General features: G+C 47.8%; 1 protein-coding gene across 1 annotated transcript; it reads right to left on the bottom strand.

Annotated features, from left to right (window-relative positions):
• Positions 1–2,804: 2,804 nt before the first annotated feature.
• LOC140489411 (endoplasmic reticulum resident protein 27) lies at positions 2,805–20,833 on the bottom strand. Its single transcript, XM_072588939.1, has 7 exons — positions 19,892–20,833; positions 13,792–13,883; positions 12,054–12,191; positions 10,474–10,587; positions 8,235–8,360; positions 6,798–6,995; positions 2,805–2,922 (listed from the first exon to the last, which is right to left on the bottom strand). The coding sequence occupies exons 1-7, from the start codon at positions 20,031–20,033 to the stop codon at positions 2,881–2,883; spliced, it is 852 nt and encodes a 283-aa protein (XP_072445040.1). The 5' UTR covers positions 20,034–20,833; the 3' UTR covers positions 2,805–2,880.
• Between the last annotated feature and the right edge of the window lie 1,030 nt (positions 20,834–21,863).

The raw sequence follows: 21,863 nt of genomic DNA, 5'->3' as shown, positions 1-21,863 counted from the left end.
CTCCTTCAACACTGTCCCTTTCAAACACTTCCCCGATAGGGACAGCACGGTGTTAGATACAGAGTAATGCTCCTTCAACACTGTCCCTTTCAAACACTCCCCCGATAGGTACAGCACGGTGTTCGATACAGAGTAATGCTCCTTCAACACTGTCCCTTTCAAACACTCCCCCGATAGGGACAGCATGGTGTTAGATACAGAGTAATGCTCCTTCAACACTGTCCCCTTCAAACACTCCCCCGATAGGGACAGCACGGTGTTCGATACAGAGTAATGCTCCTTCAACACTGTCCCCTTCAAACACTCCCCCGATAGGGACAGCACGGTGTTCGATACAGAGTAATGCTCCTTCAACACTGTCCCCTATCAAACACTCCCCCGATAGGTACAGCACGGTGTTAGATACAGAGTAATGCTCCTTCAACACTGTCCCTTTCAAACACTTCCCCGATAGGGACAGCACGGTGTTAGATACAGAGTAATGCTCCTTCAACACTGTCCCTTTCAAACACTCCCCCGATAGGGACAGCACGGTGTTAGATACAGAGTAATGCTCCTTCAACACTGTCCCTTTCAAACACTCCCCCGATAGGGACAGCACGGTGTTAGATACAGAGTAATGCTCCTTCAACACTGTCCCCTTCAAACACTCCCCCGATAGGGACAGCACGGTGTTCGATACAGAGTAATGCTCCTTCAACACTGTCCCCTTCAAACACTCCCCCGATAGGTACAGCACGGTGTTAGATACAGAGTAATGCTCCTTCAACACTGTCCCCTATCAAACACTCCCCCGATAGGGACAGCACGGTGTTCGATACAGAGTAATGCTCCTTCAACACTGTCCCCTTCAAACACTTCCCCGATAGGGACAGCACGGTGTTAGATACAGAGTAATGCTCCTTCAACACTGTCCCCTTCAAACACTTCCCCGATAGGTACAGCACGGTGTTCGATACAGAGTAATGCTCCTTCAACACTGTCCCTTTCAAACACTCCCCCGATAGGCACAGCACGGTGTTCGATACAGAGTAATGCTCCTTCAACACTGTCCCTTTCAAACACTCCCCCGATAGGTACAGCACGGTGTTCGATACAGAGTAATGCTCCTTCAACGCTGTCCCCTTCAAACACTTCCCCGATAGGGACAGCACGGTGTTAGATACAGAGTAATGCTCCTTCAACACTGTCCCCTTCAAACACTTCCCCGATAGGTACAGCACGGTGTTCGATACAGAGTAATGCTCCTTCAACACTGTCCCCTTCAAACACTTCCCCGATAGGGACAGCACGGTGTTCGATACAGAGTAATGCTCCTTCAACACTGTCCCCTTCAAACACTTCCCCGATAGGGACAGCATGGTGTTCGATACAGAGTAATGCTCCTTCAACACTCCCTTTCAAACACTCCCCTGATAGGGACAGCACGGTGTTCGATACAGAGTAATGCTCCTTCAACATGTCCCCTTCAAACACTTCCCCGATAGGGACAGCACGGTGTTAGATACAGAGTAAAGCTGTTTCTGCACTGTCCCCCATCAAACACTCCCCTGATAGGCACAGCACAATGTTAGATACAGAGTAAAGTTCCCTCTACACTGTCAACCATCAAACACACGAGGGAAAGGGACAACACTGGGTTAGATACAGAGTAAAGCTCCACCTACAGTGTCCCCCATCAAACACTCCCAGGGACAGGGACAACATCAGATTAAATACAAATAAACCCCCTCCCCCAACACTGTCCCACATCAAACATTCCAGGGAAAGGGAAAACACGGGGTTAGATCAGAATAAAGCTCCCTCTACACTGTCCCCTATCAAACACTCCCAGGACAAGGACAGCATGGGGTTAGATACAGAGTAATGCTCCCTCAACACTGTCCCCTTCAAACATTCCTCCGATATGGGTAGCACCTTGTTAGATACAGAGTAAAGCTTTCTCTACACTGTCCCCTATCAAACACTCCAGGGAAAGGGATAACATGAGGTTAGATACAGAATAAAGCTCCCTCTATGCTGTCCCCTATCAAACACTCCTAGGACAAGGACAGCATGGGGTTAGATACAGAGTAATGCTCCCTCAACACTGTCCCCTTCAAACACTCCCCCGATAGGGATAGCACGGTGTTAGATACACAGTAAAGCTGTCTCTACACTGTCCCCTATCAAACACTCCCAGGACAGGGTCAGCACAGGGTTAGATGCAGAGTAATGCTCCATCTACACTGTCCCCTTTCAAATTCTCCCAGGACAGGGACAGCACGGGTTTAGATACAGAGTATTCCTCCCTCGACTCTGTCCCCATCAAACATTCCCAGGACAAGGACAGCACTGGATTAGATACAGAGTAAAACTCCATCTACACTGTCCCCCATCAAACACCCCCAGGACAGGGGCAGCACGGTGTTAAATGCAGAGTAATGCTCCATCTACACTGTCCCCTTTCAAACTGTCCCAGGATAGGGACCACACTGGTTAGATACAGAGTAAAGCTACCTCTACACTGTCCCCCTTCAAACATTCCCAGGACAGGGACAGCATGAGGTTAGATACAGAATAAAGCTCCCTCTACGCTGTCCCCCATCAAACACTCCCAGGACTGGGACAGCACGGGGTTAGATACAGAGTAAAGCTCCCTCTGCGCTGTCCCCCATCAAACACTCCCAGGACTGGGACAGCACGGAGTTAGATACAGCGAAAAGGTTAAGATTGCTGGAATTATTCTATAGCAGTTGCATGACTGGTTACATTTTGTTTTTGATGCTGATGTCTGTGTGAGATCATTAACCATTTATTCCGCAGTGAATCATATTGCTTTATTTTGCTGTGATGGTAATGTAGGAAAATGCAAACAAAACAACATCCACTCCCGATTAGCTACAGCTCTTCAGACGGAGGTCTCGGTGGTTTGATAGTGCTCTGAAGAAGAGAAAAATAAGTTTCAGCCATCAGTAACAGTTTAAATTCTCTTTGTCTCTCCCTTTCTCAGGCTTTTCCCTGTGTTTCTGTTCCTGGCTCCACACACTCCTTTCTCTGTTTCTGTCTCACTCTTTTTCTTCACTGTCTCGCTTTCTCTCTGTGTCCTTTCTCTCAATTTCCTCTTGCTTTCTCTCTCTCTCAATCACCTCTCTTCCTCTCACTCCATTCTGGCTCAGTCTACTTTCTCTCTCTCTTTCTTCCCCTTTCTGCTTCTAATTAGATTATGGCTGGTCTCTACCTAAAATCCATTTAGCTAACTTTGTTGCACATCCCTCCTGTCAACTTTTTATTTCCAAAGCATCAACAGATCTTAGCTTCCACAATTCTGCTGAGGGTGGGACAGTTCAAGTTTTCTAACAACCCTTACAAAACCTAAGGATTTATAGTCTGAGGTCACCCGAACTGATTTTAAACAATGCAGACCCCCCTTCCTCATCACCAGCAGAAACAATTCATCTCCATCTACCCTGACAAACTGGAAGTATTTTTAAATTGACTTGATCAGAGATACTGTGACACACTCTGGACCTCACAAGTTAACATTTCACCCTTAGGACAGGAGTGATGCTAATGTTCCCTATATCGTTCCATTTCTAGTATATGTAAAAACACTGAGATTGGAGAGAGGATCCACGGTTTATCTGAGACAGGAGTAAAAGATCCCAGTCGGATAGGGAACAAAAATAGCAATTGCCGGAAAAGCTCAGCAGGTCTGGCAGCATCTGTGGAGAGAAATCAGAGTTTTTGTTATGCTCACATAAGGGCTGCTCAAGAAAACAGCTTGTGGGAATAGCAATACAGATGCCATACTGTAGCAGATGGGAAGAGGAATGCGGTTATGGAGTGAGGTCTGGGTACCTTTGACCCAGAGGTGGAATGGCCACACTGTGTGGATGCCACACTCTGCTGTTTATTGAACACAAGCCATGACATCCTGATTCAATCAGAACTTGGCAAACAATGTGGATCAACTGCACCGGCTTCGATCGGAAAGGCAGGTGAGAAACTGACAATCTCTGTCTCGAAGTTTACTGATTGGAGAGAACCACTTCACTCACTCTTCCTTTGGTCAGATTGTCACTCAACGCTCCAGCGGGAAGGCCATGAATATAAATTTATTTTAGATTCGACATGACTGTGGATAAGATACTCCCCACACAGTGCTGCTTACTGGTCAACATCTGTTACTACACTGTGACAGGGAAATGTTTACATTTTTCAATTTTCAAACCTTAACAAAAACAGTTTCAATGCTGGCTTAGAAATGAATGTGACCATTGAAAAATGGACAAGAATTGAGCACCTGAATAAAACATATGATTGACACACTGAGTGTGATTTTCTGTCTCTCAGCCCTTACATTTTCTGTCCTCCTGGAATCACTGACTCCCCCTAGTGTACAGTCGATAGTATGGTGCTGAGGAAGCCCTTCATCAGGAATGCTTATGCCCAAAACATCAATTCTCCAGCACCACACTCTCTGATCTCCAGCATCTGCAGTCCTCACTTTCTCCCCCTAGCGTACAGTATTATCACCCCATTTAACTGCATCTTCAGACACACAATTAGTCCAGGTATGAGCAGCGGGCTATTCAACTGTCAGCATCGCGGCTAGGCCTGTCTGACCGGATTTGCAGGTACACAGATTTTTCACCAGACAGAGAGACTGTGGGGAGTTGTGGATATATCTAACTCAGGTGACCGATACCCTGGGGAAGTGAAGCAGGGCATTTATCACAGGCAAGGTAGTAATAATGTTCAACCTACACTTTTTATCCACAGTTAATCCATACAACCATAAGATGTAGGAGCAGAAGTAGGCCATTCAGCCCATCAATTCTGCTCCCACCATTCGATCATGACTGATGTGTTATTCCTGCCTTTTCCCCACTGATCAAGAAACTATCTATCACTGTCTCAAATACACTCAACAGCTTGGCCTCCACAGCCCTCTGTGGCAATATGTTCCACAGATTCCCCATCCTCTGGCTGAAGAAATTCCTCCTCATTCTCAGTCCTAAAGGGTTGTCCCTTCACTCTAAGGTTGTGCCCTCGGGTCCTAGTCTCTCCTACCAGAGGAAACATCTTCTCCATGTCCACCCTGTGCAGGATTATCTCTGTCTAGTTATGAATTGTGCACTTTCCAACTGACCTCAAAGCTTTATAGGAGAGTTACACAACAATAAATGACACTCAGTTTCAGGTAAAGTGAATTTTGATTGGAATGGACAACATGATCAACATCCGTGTCTACAATCCTGGGTCATCTGAGGTCACCATCAGTCTCCAGCATGATCTCAGTGAATTGTCTGTCACAGTGAGTTAGACAGAAACTTCCTCTCTGACACCTGGGCTGTGTACACACGACTTAATAAATCTCAACCCAGATTTCAGCAATCACAAACACCAAAAATAACCCAACACAGTAAATACTACTCAAAATATTCAGCTTTCATACTGCTGACAGCAGGGATTGAAATGGATTTGGGGAGGTTTTCAGGGACTAAGCATTTTAGGAATAAACAGAGCTTTATTCTGTATCTAACCCTATGCTGTCCCTGTCCGGGAAGTATTTGATGGGGACAGTGTGGAGAGAGCTTTACATTTTATCTAACTCTGTGCTATCCCTGTCCTGGGAGTGTTTGATGGGGGACAGTGTAGAGGAAGCTTTACTCTGTATCTAATCTTGCCTGTCCCTGTCCTGGGAGTGTTTGATGGGGGACAGTGTAGAGGGAGCTTTATTCTGTATCTAATCCTGTGCTGCCCCTATCCTGGGAGTGTTTGAAGGGGGACAATGTAGAGGGAGCTTTACTCTGTATCTACCCTTGTCTGTTCCTATCCTGGGAGTGTTTGATGGGGACAGTGTAGAGAGAGCTTTACTCTGTATCTAACCTTGTCCGTCCCTGTCCTCAGAGTGTTTGAAGGTTGGGGCAGTTGCTGACTGGATTCCCTTCACTTTATGAACTGAGGTGTGAGTGCCCTCTGCAGGCTGCAGTACAAATTGCTGCAGTGAGGGTGTGGGATAATCTGGTGGGGTATATAGGGGGGACCCTGGCAACCAGCATTTCTCTAGAGTCTTTGACATAATTTCACAGTTTGACAATATGGTTGTAGGAGTGTCATGGTAAAATCTCTCAAGGTGTATCATTAGGAAAAAAGATCAAACATCACAAAAATGTTTGCTAAAAAAATGGAAGAACTGCCGATGTTGGAAATCAGACACACTAACAGAAATTGATGGAAAAGCTCAGCAGGTCTGGCAGCATCCATGGAGAGAAATCAGAGTTAACATTTCAGGTGAGTGACTCTTCCTCGGAACACCGTTCCTCAGTGTTCTCAGGAAGGGTCACCTGATCCAAAACGTTAACTTTGATCTTTCTTCACAGGTGCTTCCAGACCGGCTGAGCTTTTCCACAATTTCTGTTTTTGTTACCAACAAATTTGATTTGATTTATTATTGCCATATGCACCTCAGTACAGTGAAAAGTCTCGCTTTGCATGCAGTACAGGCAGATCAGAGCATACAAAGTTACGCCTGCAAAGAAGATGCAGAAAAAGCAAGATCAATATTAAATTTGAAATTTGGAGATATTGGGAAGGAGACCAAAAGGTTGGATGAAGGGGTCAAAGAGAATCAGGCAGAGGAGAGTCTTTGGGAGGGCATTGCAGACATTCAGACCCAGGGAGCTTAAAGGGTGGGGATGAATAGTGAAGCGATGGTAATGGGCAATATACAGGATATTGGAATAAGGGGCAGATCAGAGAGAGTGAGGCAGAAGGAAGGCCCATGCCATGTGTTAATGAATATCTCTCACCGTATCTTTCCCTTCCATGAAGTTGGTGCAGAATTCCCGTAAGGAGTCCGAGCTGATATTACTGGCTTTCATCACAGCCACAGCCTCTGTCGCCACATGAAAAAGACAGAGGGATGGATATTCGACTTCCTTAACTTTGAAATATGAGCTCACACGGCTGTTTCCTTTCACATCTGTGTCAACCAGGATAAAGATCACCTGCGAGAGAGGAGAGGAGTCATTGTGTCTCAGAACTGACTTTGAACAAGAACCTTCCATGGGTGCATCACTTTTGTCATTCTCCCAGTAACTGGCCAGTGTGAGTTGCACTAAACTGCTATCCACACTGCTGCGGAGGTGGTCGCTCAGTACTTTTTCACTTGACTATTAATCCAGAAACCATTGTTTTTTGATCGTCGGAAAACCCTGACTGGTTCACTAATGCCTTTGGGGTAAGAATCTGCCGTCCTTACCTGGTCTGGCCTACATGTGACTCCAAACCCACAGCAATGTGGTTGACTCTTAGCTGCCCTCTGGGCAATTAGGAATGGCCAATAAAAACTGGCCTGGCTGGCAATGTTTACATCCTATGACTGAATAAAAAGAAAGGATTTCCCTGCCCCCATCACCCACTCTGAGGAATTACAGTAATTACAGTGCAGTAGCTAAGACAGCAGAGTCTCTGTGTAACATTCCCCTGTGCCCTTATCACACTGAGCCTAAAACATTCGGCTTCACAGGTACCCAGCTGGGAACAGTTCCTGCCGTTTCTGGGAAATCTGGATCAGGAGCTCACTCCCCAATGTTTAACTGGGCAAAGTGGGGTATAAGTTCCCAATGGGATTAAAATTATTAGATTCCTGCACAAATTAGGGTCAAATGACTCATCTCCACCTCACTCTCCCTGGTGTCAGAACCAGAAAGCAGCCCCTGAGTGTGGGTGGGTGAAATGTAGGATTTCAGCTCCCCCTCTCCACCTGGGACAAGTTTCAGCTTTTACTGTCCTTTCCTGGCCTAACTCCGCCTTTTTTCACGTTGCCAGGCTGTTAGATAATACACAGGCAGGCTGTGTATTATCTAACTGAGGTTAAATGTTCAAGCGAGCTGGATTAGCCATGAGAAATGCAGGGTTACAGAGAAATGGTGAGGGGGGGGGGGGGTGTGTAGGTTGGGTGGGACAGTCAGTGTGGACTCAATAGACCAAATGGCCTGCTTCCATACTATATGGATTCTGTGATTGTATGAAATATTGATAAAAATGCAGAATATATTCCCACAGCCATGGAACATCCCAATGCATTTTACACCAGTTAAACATTATTGAAGTGCAGATGTCATTGTGATGCAGGAAATGCAGCAATCAATTTGTACAGAGAAAGCTCACATCTCAGATCTGCAGTTTTTGCTTCGATTACAATCTTTTCCAAATTGTGTGTGTCCCTGAATCTTGTGACTCACCTTCCCCCGAAACTCAGGGGCAACGGTTTTCAGCTGCTTCAAGAGCGGTCTGTATTGTGCAGATCTCTTGCTCACCAGGAGCAGGAGATGAATTGGAATTCCTGACCTAAAGATCTGGCTGGCATCCTGAGGAAAAGAGGAGAGGAACAACGTCAATTTGCGCTTGAGCTTGTTTCCAGAAAATGTGATGCCTTCAGAGTCAATGTGAATGCTGAGGAGACATGATGCCTGAGCAGGGAAGTCAGGCAATGGTTCACTGTGCAGGCAGTGAGCCTTCAGCAGCTTTGGATCTTGGCGAAAGTGAGGACTGCAGATGCTGGAGATTAGAGTCAAGATTAGAGTGGTGCTGGAAGTGCACAGCAGGTCAAGCAGCATAGAGCTTTAGATCTTGGCTTGGCTGGTCTGAGTTGGACTGAGCTGGATTTACCTAGGACTCAACAGGGAGACGTGCCGGAAGGATGTTCCTGATGAACAGGGAGTCCAGAACCAGGGGGTAACAGTCTAAAGGATACAGGGTAGGACTGAGATGAGGCAATATCTTCACCCAGAGAGTGGGGAGCCTGTGACTTTCAATACAGAGGACCCTGGGAGTTCAAATCCATAGCAGCCTCAAAGAGGCCACACAAGTAGATACGGTGATAAGGAAGGTGTTTGCCTTTTTGGTTGGGGCATTGAGTACAAGAGTCAGGATACCATGTTGCAGCTTTATAAGACTTTGGTTAGGCCACACTTAGAATAGTGTGTTCAATTCTGGTTGCCACATTACAGGAAGGATGTGGAGATTTTGGAGAGGCTGCAGAAGAGATTTACGAGGAAGCTGCCTGGATTAGAGGGTATGAGCTATAAGGAGAAGCTAGAAAAAATTGGGTTTTGTCTAGGGCAATGGAGGCTGAGAGGAGACTTGACAGAAGTCTATAGAATTAAGGGATACATTGATGGGTTTGACAGTCAGAATCTTTTTTCCAGAGTTGAAATGTCTAGTACTAGGGGATATGCATTTAAGGTGAGAAGGAGAAAATTCAAAGGAGATGTGAGGGACGAGTTTTTTACACAGAGAATGGTAGGAGTCAGGAATGTGCTGCTAGGGATGGGTGGTGGAATTAGGGATGATAGCAATGTTTAAGAAACCTCTAGATAAGCATATGAATATGCAAGAAATGGAGGGATATGGACGAAGGGCAGGCAAAAGGGATGAGTTTAATTTGGCATCATGTTCAACACATCGTGGGCCGAAGGGCTTGTAATGGTGTAATGTTCTATGTTCTACTATCGGGGAAGTGGTTGAGGCCAAAGTGTTCTCAAGGGGGAGTTAGTTACAACTCTTAGGGCTAAAAAGATCAAAGAGAGAGAATGTGAGACACAGTTGGATGATGGAATGGTAGAGCAGGTTCGAGGGGATGAATGGCCTCCAGCTGACGTGGATGAGATTCATTAAGGTGGGCCTGGCTGGATTGGGGTGGGGTTGGGAGGTGTTTAGGCTCCTGGTCAATGGTGCCCAACTTGTCCCAAACCTGAGGTGCATGAGGTTTATCCCTGGGACCTCTCACCTCCTCTCTCCCACCATTGGCTGCCTGACCTGCCCATCACCAGAATTTCCCATCTTCCAATAACCAATCAGATAGTCCTGAGGAAGGGTCACTCGGCCCAAAACATTATCTCTCTCTCTCTCTCCCTCCACAGATGCTGCCAGACCTGCTGAGGTTCTCCAGCATGTTTTGTTTGTGTTCTAAGTTTTGTCTTTAGCTGACTGTATAACCTTTCTCATCTTCTAAACCCTTCAGTGGCAAGGAATTCCCCTCCCCTGGGAGTTCAGTATCTTCTGGATCCCAGGAAATTTAAGATTAATTTCCTGACAGGTTTATCTTCACAGGTTCTAAATGGACCAGGAATGTCATTGGCCCGTCTGAACCCCTCCATTAAAGAATAACTTTCCACCCAATCACAGCCTCCAATTCTTCCCACTTACACAATCCTGGGGATTCCCCACTGGGAGTCAATCCTTATCTGAGATCTCACTGGCATCAAACCAAAATTAATTGCTTTCATTGTGTTCCTCTTGTTATAGTTTCTTTTCCCAGCCTCCCATTTCTGCCCAATATCAGTCCAGTGATCCCTGTTCCTGCCTTGGAGTTTCTACCCCCCTAAAGAGCTGAGCGTGCTGCAGGGTGATGTACCACACCCCCACTTCCCACTCCGACCCTCTCAATGTAGGGGGCTGGGAGCTCAATGAAGATATTACCAGGTGGTTGTACTCAATGACCAGGCGCATCTCATTCTGTCGCAGAAACGGAATGATTTGGTCGTGATCCAGTTCCCCATCATTAAACGGAAAGTCCACACGCCCTTCGTCAAACTACAAGAAAGAATGAAAAACATGTTCAACGCTTTCACAATCGCATTCCCATCCCCAGCTTCCAGCCAGCTCCCCTCCCTGCCCCGCCACTCCCATCACTGAGCTCCAATTCTAGGGATTCCAGTAGCCTCCCTTCATCCGTGGCTCAAAGTCTCACTCAACAGGCTATTTAACAAAAGAGGGCATCGCAGCTGTGACTAAGCTTATTCTAAGCTTTAGGGTGGCACGGTGACTTAGTGGTTAGCCCTCCTGCCTCATGGTGCTAGGGGCCCAGATTCAATTCCAGCCTCGGGAGACTGTATGTGTGGACTTTGCTCATTCTCCCCGTGTCTGTGTGGGTTTCCTCCCATAGTCCAAATATGTGCAGGTTAGGGTGGATTGGCCATGCTAAATTGCCCATAGTGTCCAGGGATGTGCAGGCTGCATGGGTTAGTCTTGGGAAATGCAGGGTTACAGGGATTGGAGGGGGGTGGGGGAATGGCTCTGGGTGGGATGTTCTTTAGCAGAAGAATGTGGTCTCACTGGGCCAAAAGGCCTGCTTCCACACTGTAGGGAGTCTATGATTTTCATCTGATGAGGGCTTTTGTGGCACAGTGGTAGTGCATCTACCTCTGAACCAGGAGGTCCACATTCAAGTCCCACTTGTTCCAGAGATGTGTAATAATGTCTCTGAACAGATTGATTCGGGAGTTTCTGCCCTGAGGAAATGTCTCTGCTCGTCTAATATCCATCCCATTTCCAGGCTGAACAAGGTCATGAGCCAGTGATCAGGACTTTGGAGCTACCTCAGCAACTGTGGTCCCATTTCCAACTGACTCAGACCCAGGCTGTCCATGGGAGTTGAGCAAGAGTTGGGACAGGACAAGGGAAGATGGCATTTCCATACTTCATAAGGAGTGCCTTGGTGGGGCTGTTAGTGACATGACGGCCTGAACTAAAATATCGTCAGATCAGGAGGCGAATTTGCTCAGAGACACAGGTCAGAGTCCAAGATTAAACAGCAAACTGAGAGAAAATAATCACATCTGAACCACCTTGTAACCAACTCTCTGTTTCTGAGGAGAAGTTTGTGTTAAAGTTTGAACGGCAAGTCTTGGAGATATACAGCCTGGAAAGATGATTGTAGATGGCCACTGTTCCAGTCTGTGTACTTAAACAAGAAAACTACTTGGGGCAGGATCAAAATCCCTGGGGGCAGTGGTGGGGGGTGCATAGATAAAAAGACAGTCGTAAGTGAAATCAATATCAAATTCAGGAAGAAAGAGAAGGGGAAGATGTTAGCGGGGGAAGGGAGGGGAGATAGGGAATTGATGAGCATGGAGGTCTAGAACAGAGACAGATTGATGTCCCTGGAATAATTCGGGATGGAGGAAGCAGGGTTTGCTGCTGGACTGAGCTGGAGGTGGGTGACAAAAGCTCAGGTGGGGTTTGCTTTTGTTGGAGCTGAACCTGGGATTGGCTCTTACCTTCTTGAAGAGGCTGATGGTGTTCTGGCTGATGTTGTATTTCTCCCAGATGGCGCTGTCCGAAGTGATAGCGAAAGGTAAATTCCTGACGATGTCAACCAGGTCATTGAAGGTCATTGCATCACCGGATTCCAGATCCTGAGAGAATGGCCAAAGGAAAACTCAGGAAGGAAGCAATCCCAAAACATTCGCCGTTCAGAGCCAGCAAATATGGGAACAGGACTGGACAGCACCACCACCACACCCAACCCCCATCCTGAACAACCCTGTCTGGAGAGTGGTAGTGAGGCTCAATGGGAACAGCAGCTTTCCCAGATAGCAGCTGCTGCTGTTTAAGGGAACAAATATGAAACAGAAGCAGCAGTTGATGAAGAAATGTCACAGAACCACTCAGGAATGATGGACAAATGGTAAAACTCTGTCAAGTTACCCTCCCTAGAGTCATGAGTGCATAGGGTAATGGTCAGAATGGGAGCTCACATCCTTCACTGCAACTCTCAGGCTGCCCCGTGGCTGAGCCAATGAAGATCCACTACGGAGAGTCACTGGGTGAGGAGTTTACCCCAGGAGCTCACAAACAGGAACAGGCAAACGGCAAGACCATCTCCACCCATACTGCTGGTGAGAGACACATGCTACTGTAGAAAATACCCATTATTCTTCCAGTGAGAGCATTTTAAACACATCTCAGTTGGAAATCTAAGCATCACTATCACATCACACCTTAAAGATGGCCCCTTGTACTGACCCTCCGACAGTGCGGCACTCCCTCAGCACTGACCCTCCGACAGTGCGGCACTCCCTCAGCACTGACCCTCCAACAGTGCAGCATTCCCTCAGCAATGACCCTACAACAGTGCGGCACTCCCTCAGCACTGACCCTCCGACAGTGCAGCACTCCCTCAGCACTGACCCTCTGACAGTACGGCACTCCCTCAGCACTGACCCTCTGACAGTACGGCACTCCCTCAGCACTGACCCTCCAACAGTGCAGCACTCCCTCAGCACTGACCCTCCGACAGTGCAGCACTCCCTCAGCACTGACCCTCCGACAGTGCGGCACTCCCTCAGCACTGACCTTCCGACAGTGCGGCACTCCCTCAGCACTGACATTCCGACATTGTGGCACTCCCTCAGCACTGTATCTCCGACAGTGTGGCACTCTCTCAATACTGACCCTCCGACAGTGCGGCGCTCCCTCAGCACTGACCCTCCGACAGTGCAGCGCTCCCTCAGCACTGACCCTCTCATAGTGTGGCACTCCCTCAGCACTGACCCTCCGACAGTCCGGCACTCCCTCAGAACTGACCCTCTCACAGTGCGGCACTACCTCAGCACTGACCCTCCGACAGTGCAGCACTCCCTCAGCACTGACCCTCCGACAGTGGGCACTCCCTCAGCACTGACCCTTAGACAGTGCGGCACTCCCTCAGCACTGACCCTCCAACAGTTCAGCACTCCCTCAGCACTGACCCTCCGACACTGCAGCTTTCCCTCAGTACTGACTCTCCAACAGTTCAGCACTCCCTCTGCACTGACCCTCCGACAGTGCGGCACTCCCTCAGTACTGACCCTCCAACAGTGCGGCATTCCCTCAGCACCAACCCTCCGACAGTGTGGCACTCCCTCAGCACTGACCCTACGACAGTGCGGCACTCCCTCAGTGCTGAGAGGCTGGTGTGTGGTACAACGTAGAGGGACTAAGATTGATTATGTTGGAATGAAGTGTATCACTAACCTTGATAAAACCAATGACACAAATTGAAGCCTCATTGATGAAATCTTCAGTGGCCGAGACATTTTTTAGGTACCATATTCTTCTGGGTGTATCTGTAAAACACTCATAATTAGGCAATTCAGATGGAGAGCAATCCTTCTGATAACATGGGACTCCCTCAGCACTGCCCCCCCGCCCCCGACAGACAGTGCGGTGCTCCCTCAGCACTGACCCTCCGACAGTGCGGCACTCCTTCAGCACTGATCCACTGACAGGGCCCACTCCCTCTGCACTGATCCTCCAACAGTGCGGTGCTCCCTCGGCACTGACCCTCCGACACACATCATTTATTGCATCCGCTGCACCCGATGTGGCCTCCTCTACATTGGGGAGACAGGCCGCCTACTTGCGGAACGTTTCAGAGAACACCTCTGGGACACCTGCACCAATCAACCCAACCGCCCCGTGGCTGAACACTTTAACTCCCCCTCCACTCCGCCAAGGACATGCCATTCTTGGCCTCCTCCATTGCCAGACCATGGCAACACAACGCCTGGAGGAAGAGCGCCTCATCTTCCGCCTAGGAACCCTCCAACCACAAGGGATGAATGCAGATTTCTCCAGCTTCCTCATTTCCCCTCCCCCCACCCTTTCTCAGTCCCAACCCTCATAGTCAGCACTGCCTTCTTGACCTGCAATTTTCTTCCTGACCTCGCCGCCCCCACCCCTCACCTTAACCTCCTTCCACCTATCATATTCCCAACGCCCCTCCCCCAAGTCCCTCCTCCCTACCTTTTATCTTAGTCTGCTTGGCACACCCTCCTCATTCCTGAAGAAGGGCTTATGCCCGAAATGTCGATTCTCCTGCTCCTTTGATGCTGCCTGACCTGCTGCGCTTTTCCAGCAACACATTTTTAACCTCCGACAGTGCGGCACTCCCTCAGCACTGATCCTCCAACAGTGCGGCACTCCCTCAGTACTGGCAATTGAATTTATTTTAGATGGGACTCAATCCTTTACCCTTCTCCCTGAGGTGGCATAGTGTGACCTTCTAAGCTGCTTAATGGAGTGAATATGTTTCTGGTTATATATGATAAGTTGTGACGTGGTTAATGCTGTTCACTCTGGGAGTTGGATGATTTGGTTTTGTTACTTTGAGAAAGTGAGCGCTGCAGATGCTGGGTACCAGTGTCAAGAGTGTGGTGCTGGAAAAGCACAGCAGGTCAGGCAACATCCAAGGAGCAGGAGAATCGATGTTTCAGGCATAAGCCCTTCATCAGGAATGAGGCTTGTCCGCCAAGGGGGCCTAAAGATAAATCGGAGGGGGGTGAGGTTGGAGGGGAAGATAGCTAATAGTGCGATAGGTGGATGGAGGTAGGGGTGAAGGTGATAGGTTGGAGAGGAGGGTGGAGCAGATAGTTGGAAAGGAAGGTGGACAAGCAGGACAGGTCAAGAGGGCAGTGGAAAGTTGGATCTGGGATAGGGTGGGGGGGGGGGCAAGAGAATTGAGGAAACTGGTAAAATCCACATTGTTCCCATGTGGTTTCAGGGTCCCAAGATGGAAGATGAGCCGTTCTTCATCGAGACAGTGGGAGGTTAGGGTTTGGCAGTGGAGGGGACCCAGAACCTGCATGTTTTTGGGGGAGTGGGAGGGGGAGTTAAAGTGTTTGGCCACAGGTTGGTGGGGTTGCTTCCTGCCTGTATCCCGGAGATGTTCTCTGAAACGTTCTGCAAGTAGGCCAATCCACCCTAACTTGCATATCTTTGGACTGTGTGAGGAAACCAGAGCAAACCCGCACAGACACGGGGAGAATGCACAAACTCCACACAGTCATCCAAGGCTGGAATCGAACCCATGTCCCTAGCGCTGTGAGGCTGCAGTGCTAACCACTGAGCCACCGTGCTGCCCCATTTGTCTTTGCAAATTGTCCTTGCTCCTACTCACATCCTCCAGGTCAGAGCAGTTGGCCAGGCTTTCCCTCCTGACCCTGGTAATGTTGCTTTATCACATTGACCTGACATAACCATTGCTTTTTCTTTGTTGATATGATCAGATGCTGAGCTCCTTGGCTATTCTGTACAAGCCACGCAACTAGATTTATAAGTACGCACCTGATATACGGCACAGTGGCTCAGTGGTTAGCACTGCTGCCTTATAGTGCCAGGGTCTCAGGTTCAATTCCAGACTCTCTGTAGAGTTGGCATATTCTCACCGTGTCTGTGTGGATTTCCTCCAGGTGTTCTGGTTTCTTCCCATAACCCAAAGATGTGTAGGTCAGGATGGATTGGCCATATTAAATTGCCCATAGTGACCAGGAAAGTGCAGGCTAAGTGGGTTAGCCATGGGAAATGTAGAGTTACAGGGATAGGGTAGGGGCGAGACGAAGCAGGCTGCTTTTCAGAAGGTCAGTGTGGACTCAATGGACCGAATGGCCTGCTTCCACATGTAGGGATTCTATGATAGCATGAAGAACACTAACACAAAGCCTCCTGCTAACAGGTTCAGTCCCAGCTAGTTTCGTCACTATCTGGGAGATTTTCATCTGATATCAGGCCCATTTGCGATCTTGCGAGAATCACTCACAGAACTCTGCTACATAGTCTACTGTGGGGGCTTCCTCTTTCTGTTGAAAATCTTCTCTTTGGTTATTTCTGAGGTCCCTGCACTCGCTGACCAAAACCAACTTTAATCTCTCGCCCACTAATCTCTCCGTTGCATCATCGCCAATGTCCACCTGTCAATCCTTTGCACTGTATAATCTACCACTTTTAAAATTTCAAGGTTTCTGTCTTACAGGTGAAATTTAAGTTGCAGGTGCATCACTGAATCTTTTAACTGTTTAAGGGAAAGAAGTTCTAAATCCTCAAAAATTCTAGGAGCTCACTGGCATTGAAGACTGCTGTCTTTATAATGTAGAAAAGCAAGAAAGCGTTTGCAAACAAATAAATCGGTTGGAAATTGACATTGACCCACTCTAATCCGTGTACTTTGCCTGTGAATTTGAATCATGGACGAGCTGTAGTTTGGACCAAACAGTCTATGGGTGAGCCCCAGACACAATACCCCAGACACAATACCCCAGACACAATACCCAACGTGAATACCTCCTGGGTGGGGGAAAAAGAATCAGCCCCTTCTTTATTCACCTGCCACTTCCCTTGTTAGATCCCAACAAGGTTCATTTACAAATAAGTCCCTTGTTAATATTTTCTTACAAACCAAAGTTTTATTCTACAAAGAAGCCAATTGAACTGAGTTTTCCTGAGTTAGATCAGAGTGAGTTTAACAGTCAGTGAACACAAGAAGAAATAATAACTGAACACACAGATTGGGACTAAGAAGTAAGTCCAAAAATAAGTTTTTAAAAAAGGTTCAATCTCTGCTTGTCCATGAAGACTGGGTAGTTGAACATTGCCGCTGTATCTATGGATGTTGCTGTAGTATCAGCATTAGTAATGAAACAGTCAGTCCTGAGATTCTCACCCTTACAAGTTGGTTGAAATCCCAGTTGGCCTGGTCCATTTCAACAATGGCTGGTTGTAGCTCACAGAGTGTGCTGAGCCCTTCCCCTTTCTTTGCAGTGCAGGAGTGTGTAATGGCAAATCCCAAAGCTGTGACCTTGACACTCACCAGGACACATTAGGATGTTAGGTTACTAACAGCCATGGATCAGGGTAAAGCTCACACTTTTATCTCCTGTCCCAGTGTGTTCTTTAAAGTGGGGGGGGGGATGCAAATATGTCTCTCTTCTAGACTGCTGTCTTTTTTCTCATTATGTTCACAGTTTGAAATGCTCAGAGGTTTACAGTTCCATTTATACAGCGTTTCTACCTTTCAAGCTTCCTTGATATCTGCAATTTTTCAATTTCTGTCTCTTTCTCTGTCCTTTCTTTCTTGCTTTACCTTTCTTGCTCTCTCTCTCTCTCTTTCTCTCTCTCTTTCTGCCAGGTATTTGTTTTTCCTTTGTGTTGCCAACTTCAGTTGAATAATTAGCTTTGAAATCAATAACTCGTGAGCTTCTTGCAACTTTCTCACGGGCAGCGTGTCTCCAGTGGCTTAGCTACAGAGTAGAGATCGAGGGGGAGATTGTTCCAGGTGGGTGAACACACTATAAGATCTTTGGCCGCTGAATGTTTTATGCCATAAAGGTTTGTTGGAACAATTAATGTATAAGAACACAAGAAACATGAGCAGCTGGAGGCCATTCAGCCCCATGAATCCTGTCAAACTTTTCATCACATCGTGATTGATTCTCAGTTTCATGGTCTCTTTCTAACACTCTGATTTATGTTTTCTGAAAAATTGGTCCATCCTCAGTGTTAAATATGTTCCACAGCCCATTGGAGGAAAGGTTACCAAATATTTGGGTGGCTCAGTGCTGCCTCACAAGCGCCAGGAACCTAGGTTCAGTGCCAACTTTGGGTGATTGTCGGTTTGCACATTCTCCCCGCGTATGTATGGGTTTCCTCCAGACATTCTGCTTCCCTCCCACAGTCCAAAGTTGTGCCAGTTAGGTTGGATTGGCTGTGGGAAATTGCCCATAGTGTCCAGGAATGTGCAGGCCAGATGCAAAGTTACAGGGATAGGGTAGGATGGGGGGATTTTAACAGAGGATCAGTGTGGACTTGTTGGGCTGAATGGTCTGCTTCAACAGTGTAAGGATTCTATTAAACCTTTTGAGTCAAGTCTTTTCCTATCTTAGTCCAAAATGATTGTCCACTTTAACCTGAGATTGTGTCCCGTATTGTCACCGAGATGTCCTTTCAGTGTTGACCCTGCCTAAGCCCCTTTCCTTGAAATCACCTCCTGTTCTTCTGAACTCCAAAGAATATTGACCCAATTGGTCCCCATTGGGCATCTCATTGCAGGGACCAGCCTAATGACCCTTCCCTGCATCTCCTTCGACCTGGAGATTGACACTGCCCCTGCTGCCTCCTCAAAGCCCTACTCAGAAGAAAGACTTCTTTATGTTTGTGTTCCAGTGAAAATCAATGTACCAGTTACCCTGCTGAGTATTGGCTGCACCCACTCATTTCCCATGTAAGAATCAACCCAAGAAATTTACAAGTTTCACACATTTTAAAAGATGTTTTGCTTTTCTGTTCTTACAACAAGGGACTAATGTCCCACTTCCCAAAATAATGCTCCAAAGAAATTCACCAAAGATCCTCCTTCCAAATCCACGACCAATTCCATCTGGAAGGACAGGGACAGCATACACATGGGAACACCACATCTGCAAGTTCCTCTCCAGGCCACTCACCATCCTGACTTGGAAATATATCGCTGTTCCTTCACTGTCCCTGGATCAATATCCTGGAACTCTCTCCCAAAGGGCATCATGGGTCAACCCACAGCAGGTGGACTGCAGTGGTTCAAAAGGCAGCTCACCACCACCTTCTCAAGGGGCAACTAGGGATGTCCATAAATCCTGGGACCAGCCAGTGATGCCCACATCCCACAAAATGAATAAATTAAAAAACTCAGTCTGCCACCTTGTTGCCCAGTCCGTTAACCTGTCCCTATCTCTCTGCCCATAATGAGAACCAACCACCTGGCATTTGTATTGCCGATGTTGGCACTGTGCTGAATGTTTTGACCATCCCTCCAGGTTGCTCTGTGACTTGGGCAGTTATTCACCGGGTGACAGTGAATGATGCCTGTTTGTGATACCCAGTCTGTGTCAGAGTGAAGGCTGAGCAGACAGCACATTCCCCACAGAATCCGAGGGTAAAGCTAGAGCAGTCCACATTCTGTGAGTTTCATCAGTTGGAGTTTGAGGCAGCAAATGGTTAATGAACTAGTTACTGATGCTCTGAACACTGTGACACCAAAACTGAACATCTCATGACAGAAAGAATTTATCGATACAATCCTTGGACATGAATCTCCTCTTGACTGGCCCTCTCTAATCCTTCCAGCTGATCACTCATGGAGTGTTTGTTGGCATCTGCCGGAAACTTATTTCAAAAATAATTTTAAAAGAAGGAACTTAATAATGAGGAAGGACAGAGTTACAGACATAAAGCAACTATGTGGAGTTAAACACATGCACATTCAAAGAGCCAGCATTCAGCATGGTGGGTAGAATGGCCAGCTGTAAATTTCTATGATTCCTACCTTTGAGGGAGTTTGGTTTTTCAAATTGTTTCTCTTCGTCGTCCGGGTTCTCCTCCCCTTCCCCCTTGTTAATCACCTCATCCTCAGCCCAGATGGAGTTCAGGGAGAGCAGGGTGAGGAGGATCAGGGTCTGTGGGGTCATACCGAGCGTCAAAATCCACACAGTGCCAGCTGCCACCACTCAAACTCCACAATGGACGTGCAACAGAGAGACCTGGCATTGATGTAATGGCCTACTCACAATACCCACTCCAGAGCCAGCCACTCCCCTCCACCAGCCTCACCAATAACACTACATTGAGTAACCCTGAACCTTGCAGAGGTGTGAGAAACCTCCCTCTGGGGGAGCTCGTGACTATGGGAACCGTCCAGCTGAGGGAGGTGGGGGGCGGGCAGCGAGAGTCACTGATTCTCATTTTAATAACGTCCTTCTGGCTTGTACTGAGCTAAAACACCATCAACTCACAGTGTTGTGTGGCTCAAGGTTTACTGAAAATCGATACAGCACACAGCTGGCCTTTCCATGGTGAGTGCAGAAATAAAGTCTCCAGATGATGGGAAACTGGAATTAAAACCTGGATATGCTGCCCTCGGTGCCAAGGATTGATGGACAAGCCCAGTCCCAGCTTCAAGCCCAAAGCTTGATTCCCCATGAATGACCGAGCTATTGGAAACACTGCCCAGTCATTCCTACAGGACCTCGCGAGGCCATTCAGTGCATTGAATCTGTGCTAATCTATTTGTCGTACTCCCCCCTTCTCATGTGACGCTTGCCACAAAGCCTGGCAATCCTCCCCCTCCTCTGCAAGGGCTGCATTATATTCGCCACCCCCCTCCCCCCTGGAATGGTTTTGTTGGGAAGGGGGTGAGGGGGCAGAGGCATTTAGATTAGATTAGATTACTTACAGTGTGGAAACAGGCCCTTCGGCCCACCAAGTCCACACCGACCCACCGAAACGCAACCCACCCATACCCCAACATTTACCCCTTACCTAACACTATGATTTGTAATTGGTCAGGTGACTTCCTGATCACAGTTCCCACCCCCCTCCCCCACCCCCCCCGGTATGCTGAGGAAGTGGGGGGGCAGAAATCTACAGCACCCCCAACCCATTCTTACATAAATTATTAAGGGAATGCCCCTCCACAACCCCCCACCTCCCACCAATCATGACCCCACCATTATGCGGTCAGTAGGGTCAGTGCAGTGTGAGTGGACACCCCTATTTTTGTGAAAAGTGCTTTTAAAATGTCAGAAGAAAGGTGGGGGGGGTGGTGTGGTGGGAGTGGGGAGAGGGGTGTTCTACACACACAGGGGTTGGGGGTGGTGTGGTGGGAGTGGGGAGAGGGGTGTTCTACACACACAGGGGTTGGGTGCGCTGCCCTGAAGGGAGTAGACACCCCTCCTTTCCTAACCTCTGGCCCCACTATTCTCATATCTCACCCTGCACCAGCCCACCCCCTCCCTCCCAGCAATCAGTCATTCCCTACTCTACGTCCCTCTCTTTGGGATCTCCACCACCAAGCTGTTGGCATTTCCGGATCACTGGGCTATCCTCCCGCTGATGGGCCAAAGTCCCACCCTACATCAATGTACCTGCTCCCTTTCAGTGCCTGAGGGGGGAGACTCGCCCTCCCCACGTCACCCTTTGCCCTCAGTATCCAGCCTCCTCCTGAATGTTCCTGTTCAATTGTACCATTGTCCTTTCAGGCAGCACGTTCCAGATCACAGCAAAGCTCTGTCTCAATGCTCTCTCTGGGTCATTTACTAATTCTATGAAATTTGTGTCACTTTGGTTCTGACTTTTTTGCCAACAGCCTCTTGTTATTTATTCTGTCTTTAATTTTACTCAATCTCTCTTTAATCTTACCTGCTGTATACGAAATAAGTTCGGAAGTCACAAAACACCAAGTTATATTCCAGCAGGTTTAGAGTAGTAGAGACGTACAGCATGTAAAGAGACCCTTCAGT

Source organism: Chiloscyllium punctatum, chromosome 18 (assembly GCF_047496795.1).
Source record: "Chiloscyllium punctatum isolate Juve2018m chromosome 18, sChiPun1.3, whole genome shotgun sequence".
NCBI lineage: Eukaryota > Metazoa > Chordata > Chondrichthyes > Orectolobiformes > Hemiscylliidae > Chiloscyllium > Chiloscyllium punctatum.
Note: the sequence above shows the minus strand (reverse complement) of the source record. Positions and strands in the feature narration are given on the sequence as shown.